Source organism: Sphaerodactylus townsendi, linkage group LG13, assembly GCF_021028975.2.
Source record: "Sphaerodactylus townsendi isolate TG3544 linkage group LG13, MPM_Stown_v2.3, whole genome shotgun sequence".
Classification (NCBI taxonomy): Eukaryota; Metazoa; Chordata; class Lepidosauria; order Squamata; family Sphaerodactylidae; genus Sphaerodactylus; species Sphaerodactylus townsendi.
This window is the reverse complement of record NC_059437.1, coordinates 11,386,022-11,402,101: the sequence shown is the minus strand read 5'-3', so window position 1 is coordinate 11,402,101 and position 16,080 is coordinate 11,386,022. Positions and strand designations below refer to the sequence as shown.

General features: G+C 48.9%; 1 protein-coding gene across 1 annotated transcript in view; it reads right to left on the bottom strand.

The window, feature by feature from the left end:
• LOC125442954 (connector enhancer of kinase suppressor of ras 2-like) overlaps positions 1-16,080 on the bottom strand; it is a 358,128-nt gene that overhangs the window by 186,137 nt on the left and 155,911 nt on the right. The window contains exon 9 of the mRNA XM_048514758.1: positions 4,945-5,091. Within this exon, the coding sequence (XP_048370715.1) occupies positions 4,945-5,091 (147 nt within the window). The remainder of the gene's footprint in view (positions 1-4,944; positions 5,092-16,080) is intronic.

The following is a 16,080-nucleotide window of genomic DNA, read 5'->3' as shown; positions in this document are numbered from 1 at the left end:
TCCTGGTCTAAGAATATTCTGCATTTATACTCAGTGTCATCAGCATTTAAAACACTCCATGCACATTATCCAGGTGCAGTCCTTAAAACTGCCCTATAAAGCAAAGCAGTATTAACCGCCGTATTGGGAATGGAGGCTTAGAGAGCTGCCAGCGGGCCATCTAATGAGTAGGTGGCAAAAGTAACATTCAAACCAAGGATCTCCCACTCCACAGCTCATCCATTCAGCCTCTGCATTGTACCAGTTCACAGCAAAGTTTGTGGGGCAATAAGCATACGGAATTCAACTGGAAGCAATGCCTTTGGGACTCAGGAGCTGGCCCTGTTGTACACAAAGCTGCTTGGGGTAGTATTCAGGATACCGCTACCACACTACAGACTGCGATCCTGCTCCACACACTTCCATACAGTCATCACAGAGAACTAGACCAGGGGTCTGCGGCTCTCCAGATGTTCATGGACTACAATTCCCACCAGCCCCTGCCTGCATGGCCAATTGGCCATGGGATTTGTAGTCCATGAACATCAGGGGTGCCATAGATTGGCCACCCCTGCCCTAGAGTCTGTCTTGTCAGTGGAGTTCTACAGTGGCTTTTTTCCATCTTCACCAGGCCAGACAGTTGGCTCCTTACCTGTCTTACTGAGGCCTAGCTACAGTGATCTATGCAACAGTTGGCCATGGTGGCAGGGGCTGATGGGAATTGTAGTCCATGAACATCTGGAGAGCCACAGGTCACAGACCCCTGAACTTACTAGACTGTCAGAAGAGTGAATAACTTAATGCTTAATAACTTAATATCAAAATAAAGAATCCTCGAAATGCAACGGAGGGAAGGCACTGTGGTATAGCCCAATCTCATCCGGTACCAGCAGCTCGGCAGGATCAATACTTGGATGGGAGACCACCAAGGAAGACTCTGCTGAGGAACTCTGCATAACACCTCGGCTTCTTACTTGCCTTGGGAGCCCCCTGCTGGGAGGAGAAGGAGGAGGAAGAATATGGATTTATTCTCCACTTTTTTCAACTGTAAGGAGTCTCAAAGTAGCTTACAACAACCTTCCCTTCCCATCTCCATGACAGGCATCTTGTGAAGTAGGTGGGACTAAGAGAGGTCTGAGAACTGTGACTGGCCCAAGGTCACCCAGCAGGCTTCATGTGGAGGAGGGGGAAATAAAAACCTGTTCTCCAGCTTAGAGTCCAACGGCTGTTCACCACTACACCACGCTGGCTCTCAGTTGCTGCTTGAGAGCATTTACATGTATGTGTAAATGCGGTGATGTAATACAGGAATGATAAGAAGTCTGTGTAGACAAAAAAATAAAGCACCCTTTGCAGTAAAAACATCTCACTAGGACAGGCTATGCTCATTCACAATCTGTGCTCATTCATAAGAGCTGAAAGGCAGCCTACAGTCCCAGCTCTGGGGGAGGGGGGGACATCATTGGACGCCTGCATTTTTTAAATCACCTGAAAAGCATCATGAACTCAGCAGGCAGGCTGGCTGGCCCACTTCTTTGTCTGTTTTCACGCTGGCAAATGAATCACGCTCATCTTCGAAACCCAGCGTCTTCCAGCCCCGCAATCGCGAAAGCCGGCAGGCTGAGGAATCCAAAAGGGATTCCAAATTTCCTCCCGAAAACTGCACGCGAGAGGAGGCCGAGGAGGCATCGCTGCAATCTGATGTAACTCAAGCGTGATTTGGCTTGACAGCCCTGTCTTTGCCCGAGAGAGCCGGCGAATGAGTAGCAGTTGGCTGAGGGCAGCTGGTACACAACGCAGTGTTTATAATTGTGTTTCCCGTCCACTTGGAATCCCAGTAATAAAAAAAGAGACGAAGGGAAAGCCATTAGATTGATGTCTTCTCCTCTCTACGGCACAATTCGCAGAAAACGTGTCGCACTCGATTTGCAGGGCAATGTCGAGGCGAGCGAGAGCGGCACAGGCAGGAGAAGGCAAAGGAGGACAAGATGGTGGAATGCGGCGGTGGGGGCGGGACTGTACCACTTCAGGCTGTCAAGGTGAGATGCCAGTCAGAATGGCTTCCCGCAAAAAACTTACCTCAAAAGGAAAACTGCCTAACTGGAAAGAAAAGTCCCCCCCCACCCAAGTCCTCTGCCTGGCTCAGTGGGAGCTAATTCAGTGTAATAGGGCCTTTCCCCACTCTCTTCCACCCCCCCATGCCGCACACTGCTCTCAGCGCGCGGCATCCCAGGCGTGTGCCCGGGCATCCCCAAGACCCCGCGCTCTGCTCTGCATGGGGTCATCAAAAGGCGCCCTTAAGAAGAGCGCCTGGGATGCCGCGCGCTGAGGGGGTGCAACAGCGGCAGCGTTGGGGCGGCTGCACTGTCGCTGCCCCTGTCGTGGGGAGTGCCGGGGAACCCTGCATTACTCTCCTCAAGTAGCACGGGGCTTAAGGTAAGTGGGGAAAGGCCCATAGTTATAGTGCAAGGATTGGCATCTAAAAGATCCAGGTTCAGTCCTTCACTCTGGCATAAAGCTTTCCAGATGAGGGGGTTTGTGTGATTCCCGGGCTGTATGGTCGTGTTCTAGCAGCATTTTCTCCTGACGTTTCACCTGTATCCGTGGCTGGCATCTTCAGGCCCAGATGCAGGCAAAACGTCAGGAGAAAATGCTGCTAGAACACGGCCATACAGCCCGGAAACCACACAACACCTCAGTGATTCCGTCTGTGAAAGCCTTTGACAATACGCTTTCCAGAAGAACTTGGGTGTCTCTCAGACAACCTCATAGGGTTGATGTGCAAATATAATGGAGGAGAAAAGAATAAGATAGGCTGTCCTCAGCCCCTGAGAGGAAGGGCAGGATGAAACATGTGCTAAACCAATGACAGCAGATGGGTCATGATCTTGAAGGATCACTCCTTAATGAAGCATCAGAGTTACACTACCATTCATTCATGGACAGAAACATGTTCTGGGACCAGGGAAGGCAGCTGGAGTCCCCTTTCCCCTCAATAAAAAGCCTGGCAGAGGAGCCACACTGGTGGTTCCTAGTGGAGTCCCAAAGCCCATTAGTGTATGCTGGAGCTCAACCCCCAAACAGAAAAGGGCATGGGGCTGGAATGTATCCCAGAAGACAGAGGACTTGCTTCTTGTAGTCCAGGCGTCTGCAACCTGTGGGTCTCCAGATGTTCATGGACTACAATTCCCATCAGCCCCTGCCAGCATGACCACGAACATCTGGAGACCCACAGGTTGCAGACCCCTGTTGTAGTCCAATTCATGAGGCTGAATAACTGATTTAACTGTGACCTGCACTGGCTCCACTATTGCGGTGGAAGCGATGAGCAGCAGACACAGTTATATAGGTCTTCAGTAGCCATTTGGACTTTGCTGCTGTACCAGCCTTTCCCCGTGAACCTTTGTCCTAGCTCAGGGGTCTGCAACCCAGCTGCTCAGCTGGAGAGCAGCTCCTCTGCCTCAGCAATCTTGCCTTGAGCCTGCTTCTTGCCCTGGCTGGACAGCTCCTGTCCTGAACCGGTCCTTGGGAGACGAGGAATCTGATGTGGAGCCTGAAGGCACTGTGGCCCTGGAGCTGCAGGCAGCAGAGCCAGTTCCAAGCCCTTTCTTGCTAGCCATGGCAGAGCCTGATGCCATGCAGCTGGGAGAGCCATCAGTTACCTCAGATATGCGGAGTAACAAGCCAGCTGCATGAAGAAGGCAAAGACAAAGGCAGCAGCCAAGTGCTAAAAGGAGAAGTGCTCGCATTGCTGCTAGGTGTGGCAGAAGGCTCTGAGAAATGGAGGCATCTGCATCTGAGGAGGACTGAGTCCTTGCAGGATCCTAGCCTCATTAGCCAGGATCTCCTATACAAACCCTGCCTTGGGTTTTGGCTCTGCTTGGGTGCAATGAGTATGTTTCACTGGAAAGCTCCATGCACCAGGTTTTCTACTCCACATCTTGTATCTCCATGCCTAGTCAGCCTGCCTGCTTGCTTGAACTTGTGGACTTGCTTGACTTTGGATTGTCTGACTATCATTTGCTTGCTGCCCACCTTGACTCTGGACTGTCTGGCCATGCCTTTGTCTGGTACCTGCCTTGACCTTGATCTGTCTGACATGCCACAGCTGATGCCTGCCTGCAGCATAGCTCCTCCACTCCCTCAGCTGGGCAAGCTAGGAAGCCCAGGGAGGAGAGGGGCCATAGTTCAGTGGTAGAGCATCTGCTTGGCTTACAGAAATGTGGCAATTTTTGTGATGCTGGTTTTAGTCTCCTCTTGCTCAATGCCAGAGGCATAGCTGAGCCAAACGGAGCCAGGTGCGCACTCTGTGTTTTCCACCCCCCCTTCTGCGGCACCCTGCCCCCCCACACTTACCTTCATTCAGCCTGGAAAAGGGGCCTATTCCCTTCAGGCTGAAAACGGCCTGGCGGGAAGTACATTTCCCATGAGACCTTGGGGCTCGCAAGGTCTTCTGGGAAGTGTAGTTCCCACCAGGCCATCTTCAGCCTGAAGGGAACAGGCTGCTTCTTCAGCCTGCACTGTTTCAATAAGGTAAGTGTGGGGGCAGGGGGGCACCGTGGAGAGTGGGGTGCCATGGGGGGCAATTCCCCCCCCCAGGCATGTGCCCAGTGCAACGCACACCTCCCGGCCCCCTGGTATCTTTGCCTCTGCTCAACGCTGCAATTTTGGGTGCATAATTTAAAGGACACTGTTGTTGAAAAGCGAGCAAGCATTCTCCTAAGTAAAAATAAATCATCCTGGATATTTTGTGTGGGGGTCTCAAGAAATGGTTCTTGGTACAAGAACAAAGGTGTTGCAAGACTTGGAGAAGATAATAATGAAGGCAAGGGGTGGCAGTGAGAACAAGAACCCAATGAAAATTCTGAACAGCTGGTCTTCTGTGTTGCAGGAATGACCAGGTATGGCCAGCCCATTCACCTTTTTGACTTAGCCTTTGCAAGCCCAAATTAGCATTAGTCCTACCTGCAGGGCAAGAGGTTTCCACCGCACATTCTTCAGAAGAGCAGGAGCAGATACCAGGGTGTTCTGAGGCCGTTTCTTCAAGGTTAGGATGACTCCATTGGGGTCTTCACGCAACGCATTTACCAGGTTCTTTAGCTGCCAGCCGACCTGAAGAGAAACATAATTTTGAAAGATTTTCATATTAGCTCACTGGAACTGTCAATGCCATTCAGTATGGATTTCTGTGTAGACAAATGATGCTGTATTATTTATTTAGAATATTTCTATGCTGCCACTTCAAAGTCTTGCTAGAGACAGCTCACAAAAATCGCAGTATGAAGAAAAACTACTGAAAACAGCAGTCAGAAGCAGCATAAAACTGTCAATAAAAGAAAAGCAGAACATTAAAAAGCAGATAAGATAACGTCCATAATTAAAAGTCTGGGTAAATATATGAGTTTTGGCCTGAAACCTAAAAGAATGTCAAGTAGGCAGGCAAGCCTCAAAAGGTAGGGGGGAGTAGGCAATCCAAAGGTGAGGTGCCACCACAGAAAACGTATCTGGTCACCACCAGCCTCACTTGTGAAGGCAGGGGTCCAGAGAGAAGGGCTCGACAGACAGCTCTTAACTGGTAGGCTGGATAGTATGGAAGGAGATGGTCTTTCAGGTACCCGGGACTAAAGTTACCAACCCCCAGGTGGGGCCTAGAGATCTTTCAGAATCACTATTGATATCTAGACTGCAGACATCAGCTCCACTGGAGAACAGGCCTGGTTTGGAGGACAAATGGTATCATACCCCTCCTTCCCCAGGCTCTACCTCCAGCCATATCCCAACACAGAAATAGCAACCATAAGGCCTGGTCCTAAGCCTTTTAGGGCCTTGAAGGTAAGAATCAGTACTTTGAACAATGCCTGGAAAGAGATCCACGCACCCACCCACCCACCCACCCACCCATCCATCCACCCATCCATCCATCCATCCATCCATCCATCCATCCATCCATCCATCCATCCATCCATCCATCCATCCATCCATCCATCCATCCATCCTTATATGAGATACAGATGTATATAGATCTATAGATATAGACCAGGGGTCTGCAACTTACGGCTCTCCAGATGTTCATGGACTACAATTGGCCATGCTGGCAGGGGCTGATGGGAACTGTAGTCCATGAACATCTGGAGAGCCGCAGGTTGCAGACCCCTGATCCAGACAGACAGACAGACAGACAGAGATCCATTATGAGTTCATAGTATTGATGTAGTACTGATGTGGTTTACCACTTAGACTGTTGAACTAGAACAGGGGATACTCGGGTTCAACTTTTCACTCAGCCATGAATTCTACAGATTAATTTTGTGCCTTTTGCTCTCTTTCACATGGCAGGACAGCATGAAAACCACTGAAGATGCTCTGAGCACCTTGAAGAAAAAGCAGGACAAAATGCTGAGAAATGATTCTTCACAAAAAATAGAAACCCGCGAATTTCTTTTGCACATTTTGCTACTTTTTCTTCAACAGAGACAGGACTAAATGGTAGCTGACTTTTTAAAATGGCAACACAGCGATAAAATATCCATCTCGCAGTAAAAGCACACAAAAAGATGTTTTTTAAGACAATGATGTACAGCTCTAATTTTTATACCCTCTAAACAAACTGAATTATTGCTTTTAATTATCTTTTCTACTAAAGCATCAGTGAGTTTCACTAGAGGATTACAGAACAGCAGCTTCAGAATAATTACAAAATGAATCCTGGCTGTTGTAATGGAACCTGATAATTTGGAGGGGGAGGGGTAAACAGGAGGGGGCAGAGAAGGTTGTAGAACAATATTGGTGCCATTTCTTCAAGGTGTTTAATTAAGGATAAAACATAATTTATTTGGCTGATCAAAAACTCTGCAGAGAAGAACCGAGTTCTTAAGTTATTACAGGTTATAATCATCATCTGAAATTAAAGCTTCAGCCGGAGATGCACAAGGGCACGCATTCACCACCACCACCCCCCGCCACGAGAACTGTTTAGAGGTACTATGTGGTTGCTTACGCACGCCAAAAATATTCACTTCCATTCATCTCACCAGAATGGAGCAAGAACCACCCCATGAATGTTTCATTATGTTACCCAATGCAATGCTTAAACAACGTTTTAAAACAGCTGTTAAATAAACCGTGGCCTGAACGTATCAACAATATGCATAAAAGATAACCAGTTATAAAAATATTAATACAGATTTGTGGATTCTGAATGTGCCAGAGGCGTATGGGGAGGAAATGGCACCCGGGGACAAAACCTCCTCCGGGCACCCCCCCACCCCACTTCCGCGGGTTGTGGAGCCCCACCCCCATGGGTTGCAGAGCCCTGCCCCCTGTGTGTCATGAAGCCTCCCCCTGCATCCCTGCTACTGGCTACTGCTCTCCCCAGGGTCTGGGGAGGGCAGAAGCCTGCCTGCAGGAAGCCCAGGAGGGTGGAGCGCCACTTCTCCCCCACGGAGCCTGGGGAGGCCTGCATGCCTGCACTTCAGAGAGCCTCGTCTGACTTCAGGCTCCCTTGGCCCCGCCCACATCATCCTCTTTGACGACATGGGCATGGCCGAGGGAGGCCAAAGACTCTTCGTGGGGGAAGGCATCTGGTCACGTGGGGACCGATTCTGTGCACCCCATGTGACAAGATTAGTTGCACCCGGGGACATGGGTTACCCCATGTCCCCAGGCAGCTACGCCCATGGAATGGGCTACAAGTGGTACCTGATGGGAGCTGGACCATGGACAAAAAAAGTTCGTTTCATTGAGAAGGTGTGAATGAGTCTTCTGAGGGAGCTAACTGCCAGGAGTTGGTTTCCTGATACCTCTGCGTTCTTGGATGAGAGTGTGAAGAAGGTCATTGCAGCAACTGAAAGATGGAGATGGTTTGTGTGCAAATATGTAAAAAGAAAACCTCACGAAAAGCAATGTATTGTTGAAGGCTTTCAAGGCCAGAATCAGCTAGCTTTTGTGAGTTTCTGGGCTGTGCGGAAGTAGTCTGGTAGTTTTAGCTCCAAATGTTTCACCTGCATTTACGGCTGGCATCTTCAGAGGCATGTCACAGTAAGATGTTTCTTTCGGATTCCTCTGTTCTACCACACTTTGGATACATTTTGTTGTTTCTTAAGTTATTGCAGGTTATAATCATCATCTGAAATTAAAGCTTCAGCCAGAGATGCACAAGGGCACAAGATGCACAAGAGCAGCAGTGGCGTAGTGGCTAAGAGCAGTGGCTAAGAGCAGGTGCACTCTGATCTGGAGGAACCGGGTTTGATTCCCAGCTCTGCCGCCTGAGCTGTGGAGGCTTATCTGGGGGAATTCAGATTAGCCTGTGCACTCCCACACACGCCAGCTGGGTGACCTTGGGCTAGTCACAGCTTCTCGGAGCTCTCTCAGCCCCACCTACCTCACAGGGTGTTTGTTGTGAGGGGGGAAGGGCAAGGAGATTGTAAACCCCTTTGAGTCTCCTACAGGAGAGAAAGGGGGGATATAAATCCAAATCTTCTTCTTCTCTTCTTCTCTTCAGAGGTATGTCATGGTTAGATACTTTTCTCTCCACGGCACAGTGTGGAGTGTTTGGTGTAGTTGGGTGTTTGTTTTGTCTACCTCTAAGCTGGGAGGGGAATAAGGTGCCAAAAACAGTCAAAAATTTAAAAAGCAGTTTGCAAGAGACAGGAAAGAGGAGAGAGCTGTGAATTGACTGAAGCAGCCTAGGCAGAGTCATCCTTTCTGGGGGTCTGGTGTATTTATTATTTATTTATTTATTATTAATTTTATATACCGCCCTCCCCCTGAGGTTCACAACAAAGTTAAAACATACATTAAAACATAATTTAAATACCAATTACATAAAAACAGAACCCATTTAAAAATGTGGATGGCCTCTGGCTACCCCCGCCCCCCCCCCTTGTGCCCACGGGAGGCCAGATGACATGGTAGATGTATTTTTAACCAGGTAACAGATTTCCTGTAGGTAACAGATTTCCTGCCCTGTGAAAGAGCCTCTTGTACTTTCACTTCTTGTATATTGTGCAAGATCGTTGCTTGTCCACATTTTGCTAATCTCCCTGAAAGTTGGTGAGACTGGACTTCCCTTTGCAGAAGCCATGCTGATTCTGCCTCAACAGAGCATGTCCCTCTATGCACTTAATAATTCCACCTTTTGTAACAGTTGGGTGGTATAATTGTTAGAACTCTTGACTAAGACCTGGTCAAGCCAAGTTCAAACTCCCAGCGATATCAAGCTTTCTGAGTGATCTTGGACCAGACACTCCCCGATTAACTTATGTCACATGGGTATACAGGAGGATAAAATGGGGAAAGGAGAATAATGTATGCTGCTTGGATGTCCTGGAAGGAAGGTCAGGATAAGTACACACTACATAGTCATTTATAAATAAAGCAAATGTACAAAAAAGTCCCAAGTCTGCAGAGTTTTCTCATTCAAATTACTGCAGGTAGCACTGCCTCTGGAATTTCTTGCCGTCAGAAGATATAGAGAATGCATCATGATACTCTGTGAGCTATTGTAGATTTCAGCTGAAATTTCAATGTATCAGGGCAACTTTTGGGGAAGATTTAAAAGCATACTCTTCAGTCTCATTTCAGTCGCTTAAATCGTAGGAGGTTAAGAGGCGTAGGAGGTTAAGATCTCGTGTATCTAATCTGGAGGAACCAGGTTTGATTCCCAGCTCTGCCACCTGAGCTGTGGAGGCTTCTCTGGGGAATTCAGATTAGCCTGTGCACTCCCACACACGCCAGTTGGGTGACCTTGGGCCAGTCACAGCTTCTCGGAGCTCTCTCAGCCCCACCTACCTCACAGGGTGTTTGTTGTGAGGGGGGAAGGGAAAGGAGATTGTAAGCCCCTTTGAGTCTCCTGCAGGAGAGAAAGGGGGGCTATAAATCCAAACTCTTCTCTTCTTCTTTTAAATAGTGTGTAATTATGGCAAAGTAGTTCCAGCCAAACCTGAGCTTGGAAGCTCTGCAGGGTCAGCCAGGCTTAGCAGGAGTTGGAGTGGCAGGGCTAAGAGAGAGAGGACTTGAGAAGCACTGGCAGCATTGCCTAGTAGGCTTTACTGAAAATTTCTGAGTTTTGAAAACTTGACCCCAAAATCTACTGAGCACAGTTGTTTGCTCGTTCTTCGACGGCCGGGGTTGCTGCACAGAGGAAAACAATGACAAATCACCCCTGCTCATCTCTTGCCTTGAAAACCCCACAAGAGGTTGCCATGAGATGGTTGAAACACACACAATTACTGTTATAATTATAGAAATGACATCATCACAGATCGAACTTTTCCTGCTTGTGAGGATTTGTCATGCAAACTTATCAAATGCAGCTCCTGGTATGAATCCACCTCTTGTAGCGACCGGTGTTACTACTCTGTTTCCACTAATATAAGACATCCCCTGAAAATAAGACGTAGTAGAGGTTTTGCTGAAGTGTGAAATATAAGGCATCCCCCAAAAGTAAGACGTAGCAAAGTTTTTGTTTGGAAGCATGCCCGACGAACAGAACACAGAAAAATAAGACATCCCCTGAAAATAAGACATAGTGCATCTTTGGGAGCAAAAATTAATATAAGACACTGTCTTATTTTTGCGGAAACACGATATACATTCATCAGTCACCTGCCAGCCTGACCGTCTTGGTTCCTTTGTCACTCTCTCACAGTACCCTTCTGTCCCTCTCTGTTGAGCTGAGCTCCACCGGTAGAAGCATGTCATCACACAGCAAGCCTCTGTATGGCTCACCATTGGTGTCAAACCAGCGAAGTGTCCAGAAATATAGGAGGAACATCATGCAAGTGCACAATGCATCATTAGCTTGTGGAACTCACTGCTACAGGACAAAGTAATCCCCCCCGATTCACAGCTGTTACCCGTGGTGACTTAATGGAATATTCATGTCCATTTACTTGGGGGGGGGGCAACAGGGGGAGGACCAGAGGTGGGATCCAACCAGTACTCACCACTTCTCTAGAAGTGGTTACTAATTTTTTCTGAATGCCGAGAAGGGGTTACTAAAGCAACCTCCCTGCCCAATAGGGACTGGAGGTGCGTGTGTGCGGCCGCGCCACTGTTTGCATCCCACCACCATCGGAACCTGTTATTAACATTTTTGGATCCCACCACTGGGGAGGACTCCACATCTGTTCTCAACTTGCAGGTTTTCCAGGGTGTCTGGCTGGTTACTGTGTAAAACAGGATCAGACAGCTCATGTTCTCCCCCCCCCCAAAAAAAAGGTGCTACTCTTGTGACTCATCAGGAAGAAGAAAACCTCCCCATTCTCCCCAAATGGCATACCTGGTTTATGGTGTCATTATTGACAAGGCAAAGTGTGCCCTGCAGGACACATCTGAAATCCAGCCTTTTGTGAGCCTCTCTCCCTGAATCTAGAATTAATAGTAATTTAAAGACTGAAGCAGACATACGAATTCGACGACTCCTTGAGGCGTAAACCTAACAGCTGATGAGGTGATTAAAAAAAAACCCACCTTAGAGTCTGTCCTTGGATACAAATTAATCTTAGCCTGCTTTCCGAGCTCGCCTCTCCTGTCTTTTCATTTAACCCGGGTATCAACAAAGTCTAATTTTCTTTATATTTCATCATGACAGCTGCAATTGGAAAGCTGGGTATGAATATTAGAAAATCTGGGTGCTTTGCAGATTTTCAGGGGCTCCTTTGTCTTTGGAAGGATGCTAAATAATTAATGCTCTGAGGATGAATTGCTCTAAGGAGAAACCTTAATGAGGGAACCATTAAAATACTAAGAATATACGCAATCGAGGGCAACTTGCCCTGAGCGGCAGGGGAGGAGGCTGGAAAGCTCTTAGGACATTATGGATGGCATTACAGAGATGATAGCTGGGCAAAAATAGAAAGGTGACATCATTGTGGACTGGGATTCTTGAAGAACAACGAGGGTGGGTTGGGTTTATCCCGAGTGCTTCAAATCATTTGTCACCAGGAGCTGAAGTTCCTTCTGGAGGCCTCTTAGAAGAACCTCAGCTTGGGAACGAGTGAGGGTACTGAAAGTTGGAACAAAGTGTGTGTGGGGGGCGGAGGGGGGGCTGGAACTGAACGCCCATCCTGAACGGAATACAGAATACTATTAAGACCCAGAAAGAAACCTTCCTGAATGTGGTGGGCGTGGTTTGTAATTTGCATGCTCTGACATCCCGTCCTTTGCAGTGGGTCCCACTTCCTCAGATCACTGCCTGGCAAATGAGATTGGGGCAGCTGCGGGTGCTGGGTTCAGAGGCGTACCTAGGCAAACTGGAGCCCTGGGCAAAACCTGAGTTTGATGCCCCCCCCACGGGCAGCCACCCTCCCCCACCATGACCAAGCAATGATTTTTTCCACAGGTCAGTTCAAAGTCACCATCACATTATAGAACAAGCCCCAACTCACAAATCTGAACACAGCAATGGGCCATCCACACAGCAGAAATAATTTTTGGAATACATTTTCAAAATGCTTTCAAAATGTTTTATTACTGCTATGAAAACATTTTATGGTGTTGTATCCAGTCCCCCCAATTAGGGGAAACAGCATCACTTTCAATGTTATTTAAACTGGGGACCAGATTCTCCCTTTAAGGTGGATTTAAAAGGAGAATCTGGGCTCCCTAGTTTAAACAAGTGATGCTGGAATCATTCCAGCATCACTTGTTTAAACTAGGGAGCCCAGATTCCCTCCTCTCTTTTAATCTATCTTAAAGGTTGAATCTGGTCCCCAGTTTAAATATCGGAAAGTGATGCTATTTTGGGGTGGATTCTCCCCCACCCTGAAACAGCATCCCTTTCAATGTTAAAACTGGGGACCTCAGATTCTCCCTTTAAATCCATGCTGAAGGGGGTGGATTTAATAATAATAATAACCTTTATTAAGCATTGAGAGAATAAAAGAAAGAAAAAACAAGCATTGGCAGGAAGGGAGTGGATTTAAAAAGAGAATCTGAGGAAATTTAGGGGGTGCCTGTTGTCAGGGGTGCAATTATTAAGATAGCAGCACCCCTTAGAGTATCTTTGTGGAGATCTCTACTGACGATACTATCTAAAGTTTAGGTGAAGTTTGGTTCAGGGGCCCCAAAGGCGGACCCTCAAAGGTGTAGTCCTCTATCTTCCTATTATCTCCCATTGGAAACAATGGGGGATGGGGGCACTCCTTTGGGAGTCCATAACTTTGGACTCCCTAAACCAAACCTCACCAAACACGTGTCGTATCATCAGGAGAGTCTCCCAAAAACTCCCTGAAATTTTGGTGCTGCTAGCCTAAAAACTGCGCCCCATGCAGGCCAAAAACGGAAAAAACACTGAAAATACAAAATCCTCCACAAACGAACCTGCAATTTTGTCGCCCACCACAAGGTGGCGCCCTGGGCAGCTGCCCACTTTGCCCAATGGGAGGAACGCCTCTGGCTGGGTTGCAAAGATTCCGCAAGCACCTAAGGCACAGCTGCCAGAAATCGTCTCCCCCCCCCCCAACAGCAGCAGTGGCGTAGGAGGTTAAGAGCAGGTGTACTCTAATCTGGAGGAACCGGGTTTGATTCCCAGCTCTGCCGCCTGAGCTGTGGAGGCTTATCTGGGGAATTCAGATTAGCCTGTGCACTCCCACACATGCCAGCTGGGTGACCTTGGGCTAGTCACAGCTTCTCAGAGCTCTCTCAGCCCCACCCACCTCACAGGGTGTTTGTTGTGAGGGGGGAAGGGCAAGGCCCCCCCAACCCCCCCCCCCCCCCCCCCGCCCCCCCCCCAACCCCCCCCCCCCCCCGGCCCCCCCCCCCCCCCCAACCCCCCCCCCCCCCCGCTTCCCCCCCCCCCCGGCACCTCCCCCCCCCGCACCCCCCCGCACCCGCACCCCCCCCGTCCCCCCCCCCCCCCCCCCCCCCTCCCCCCCTCGCCCCCCCCTCCCCCCCTTCGCCCCCCCTTGCCCCCCCCCCCCCCCCCCAACCCACCCCCCCCCCCCCCCCCCCCCCCCCCCTCCCCACCCCCCCCCCCCCCCACCCCCCCCCCCCCCCGCCCGCCCCCCCCCCCACCCCCCCCCCCCCCCACCCCCCCCCCCCCCCTCCCCCCCCCACCCCCACCCCCCCGCCCCCCCCACCCCCCCCCCCCCCCACCCCCCCACCCATCAGCCCCTGCCAGCATGGCCATGCTGGCAGGGGCTGATGGAATTTGTAGTCCATGAAAATCTGGAGAGCTGCAGGTTGCAGACCCCTGCTCCAGATGATGAATCTCCAGTATCTTCTCTACTCGCACCGCAAGTAAGAGATAGGATAAGCCCTGCAATATCTCCGCATTCCTTGTGATGTTCAGATATATATTTAAATACCTTTTATTGTTTGTATAATCCTTGTAATGTTTGTCATTTTGATGATGTTTGGAAAGAAGCGTCATATTTTTGCAGAGCAATGGAAAGATGGTTTATCTTACAAGCAAGCTCAAGGTGAAGTCCCACCTGAGTGTCTTTCTGCTGCAAGCTGGCTTCTTGAAATCACCTTGTGGCGGGATGTTTTATGCATGTGACCCCTCTTCTGTGGTCCTCGGCAAAGTTGACACGCTTATGTTTTGGAACGGGCCAACACGGTGTTCTGTCTGATTCTGAACTGAGCCATTTGCAAGGACTCCATGTGCATTAGTGTCTGTCATGAGATGAATACAAAGTTTCCAAAGGTGCAAGGCAGCTATTTAAGTGTAGTTCTCTCTGCTGTGCTAAATGCCTTTCTAGGCTGTACCACTTCGGATGGCAAATGGAGGCTGGCATTTACGAGTGTTCTTCCATGACCAAAAAAATACCATGTAGCAATACAAACATGTCAGAAGAAGGCTTCATAAGAAATGCTCTCCCTGACATTCTAGTGACCTATTTTAGAGCTTTAAGAACATAAGAACAAGCCAGCTGGATCAGACCAGAGTCCATCTAGTCCAGCACTCTGCTACTCGCAGTGGCCCATCAGGTGCCTTTGGGAGCTCACGTGCAGGATATGAAAGCAATGGCCTTCTGCGGCTGTTGCTCCCGAGCACCTGGACTGTTAAGGCATTTGCAATCTCAGACCAAAGAGGATCAAGATTGGTAGCCATAAATTGACTTCTCCTCCATAAATCTGTCCAAGCCCCTTTTAAAGCTATCCAGGTTAGTGGCCATCACCACCTCCTGTGGCCGCATATTCCAAACACCAATCACACGTTGCGTGAAGAAGTGTTTCCTTTTATTAGTCCTAATTCTTCCCCCCAGCATTTTCAATGAATGCCCCCTGGCTCTAGTATTGTGAGAAAGAGAGAAAAAATTCTCTCTGTCAGCATTTTCTATCCCATGCATAATTTTATAGACTTCAATTATATCCCCCCTCAGACGTCTCCTCTCCAAATTAAAGAGTCCCAAACGCTGCAGCCTCTCCTCACAAGGAAGGTGCTCCAGTCCCTCAATCATCCTCGTTGCCCTTCTCTGCACTTTTTCTATCTCTTTGATATCCTTTTTGAGATGTGAACTGAACTGAACACAGTACTCCAAGTGCGGTCGCACCACTGCTTTATATAAGGGCATGACAATCTTTGCAGTTTTATTCTCAATTCCTTTCCTAATTATCCCCAGCATAGAGTTTGCTTTCAGTAGTAACGTTCACTCACATAACACTATCAAAGCAGAAATCACTCACCCTCTCTCACATGCAATAATACAGTAGCTACACAAAAGTGCAATACACCAGAACAAAGGCCAAGAAATATTGGCTAGGCAGGGGTCTGCAACCTGCGGCTCTCCAGATGTTCATGGACTACAAATCCCATCAGCCCCTGCCAGCATGGAGAGCCGCAGGTTGCAGACCCCTGGGCTAGGGGATGCTGTTGATATCAAATTAAGAAAGACCTTTGTAAACCAGCAATGATTGGTAGAGACTCTGGCTATTTATGCATACTCCGTTTACCCTGTGACTGTTAGCTCTGCAGTGGGGTTTTCCCACAAGTTTTTGTTTGCACAGGGATTCTCCTCCTGCAAAGTGTCCATAGGTGAGCTGATCTGCCATTTTGCCCACCCGTCATGTTCTTGTTCTTTCCATGGGGGGGGGGGGGGAATTGCCTGCCACTTTTTTGTGCCATCTTTAGTCTTTCCTAGACCATGTTGATTT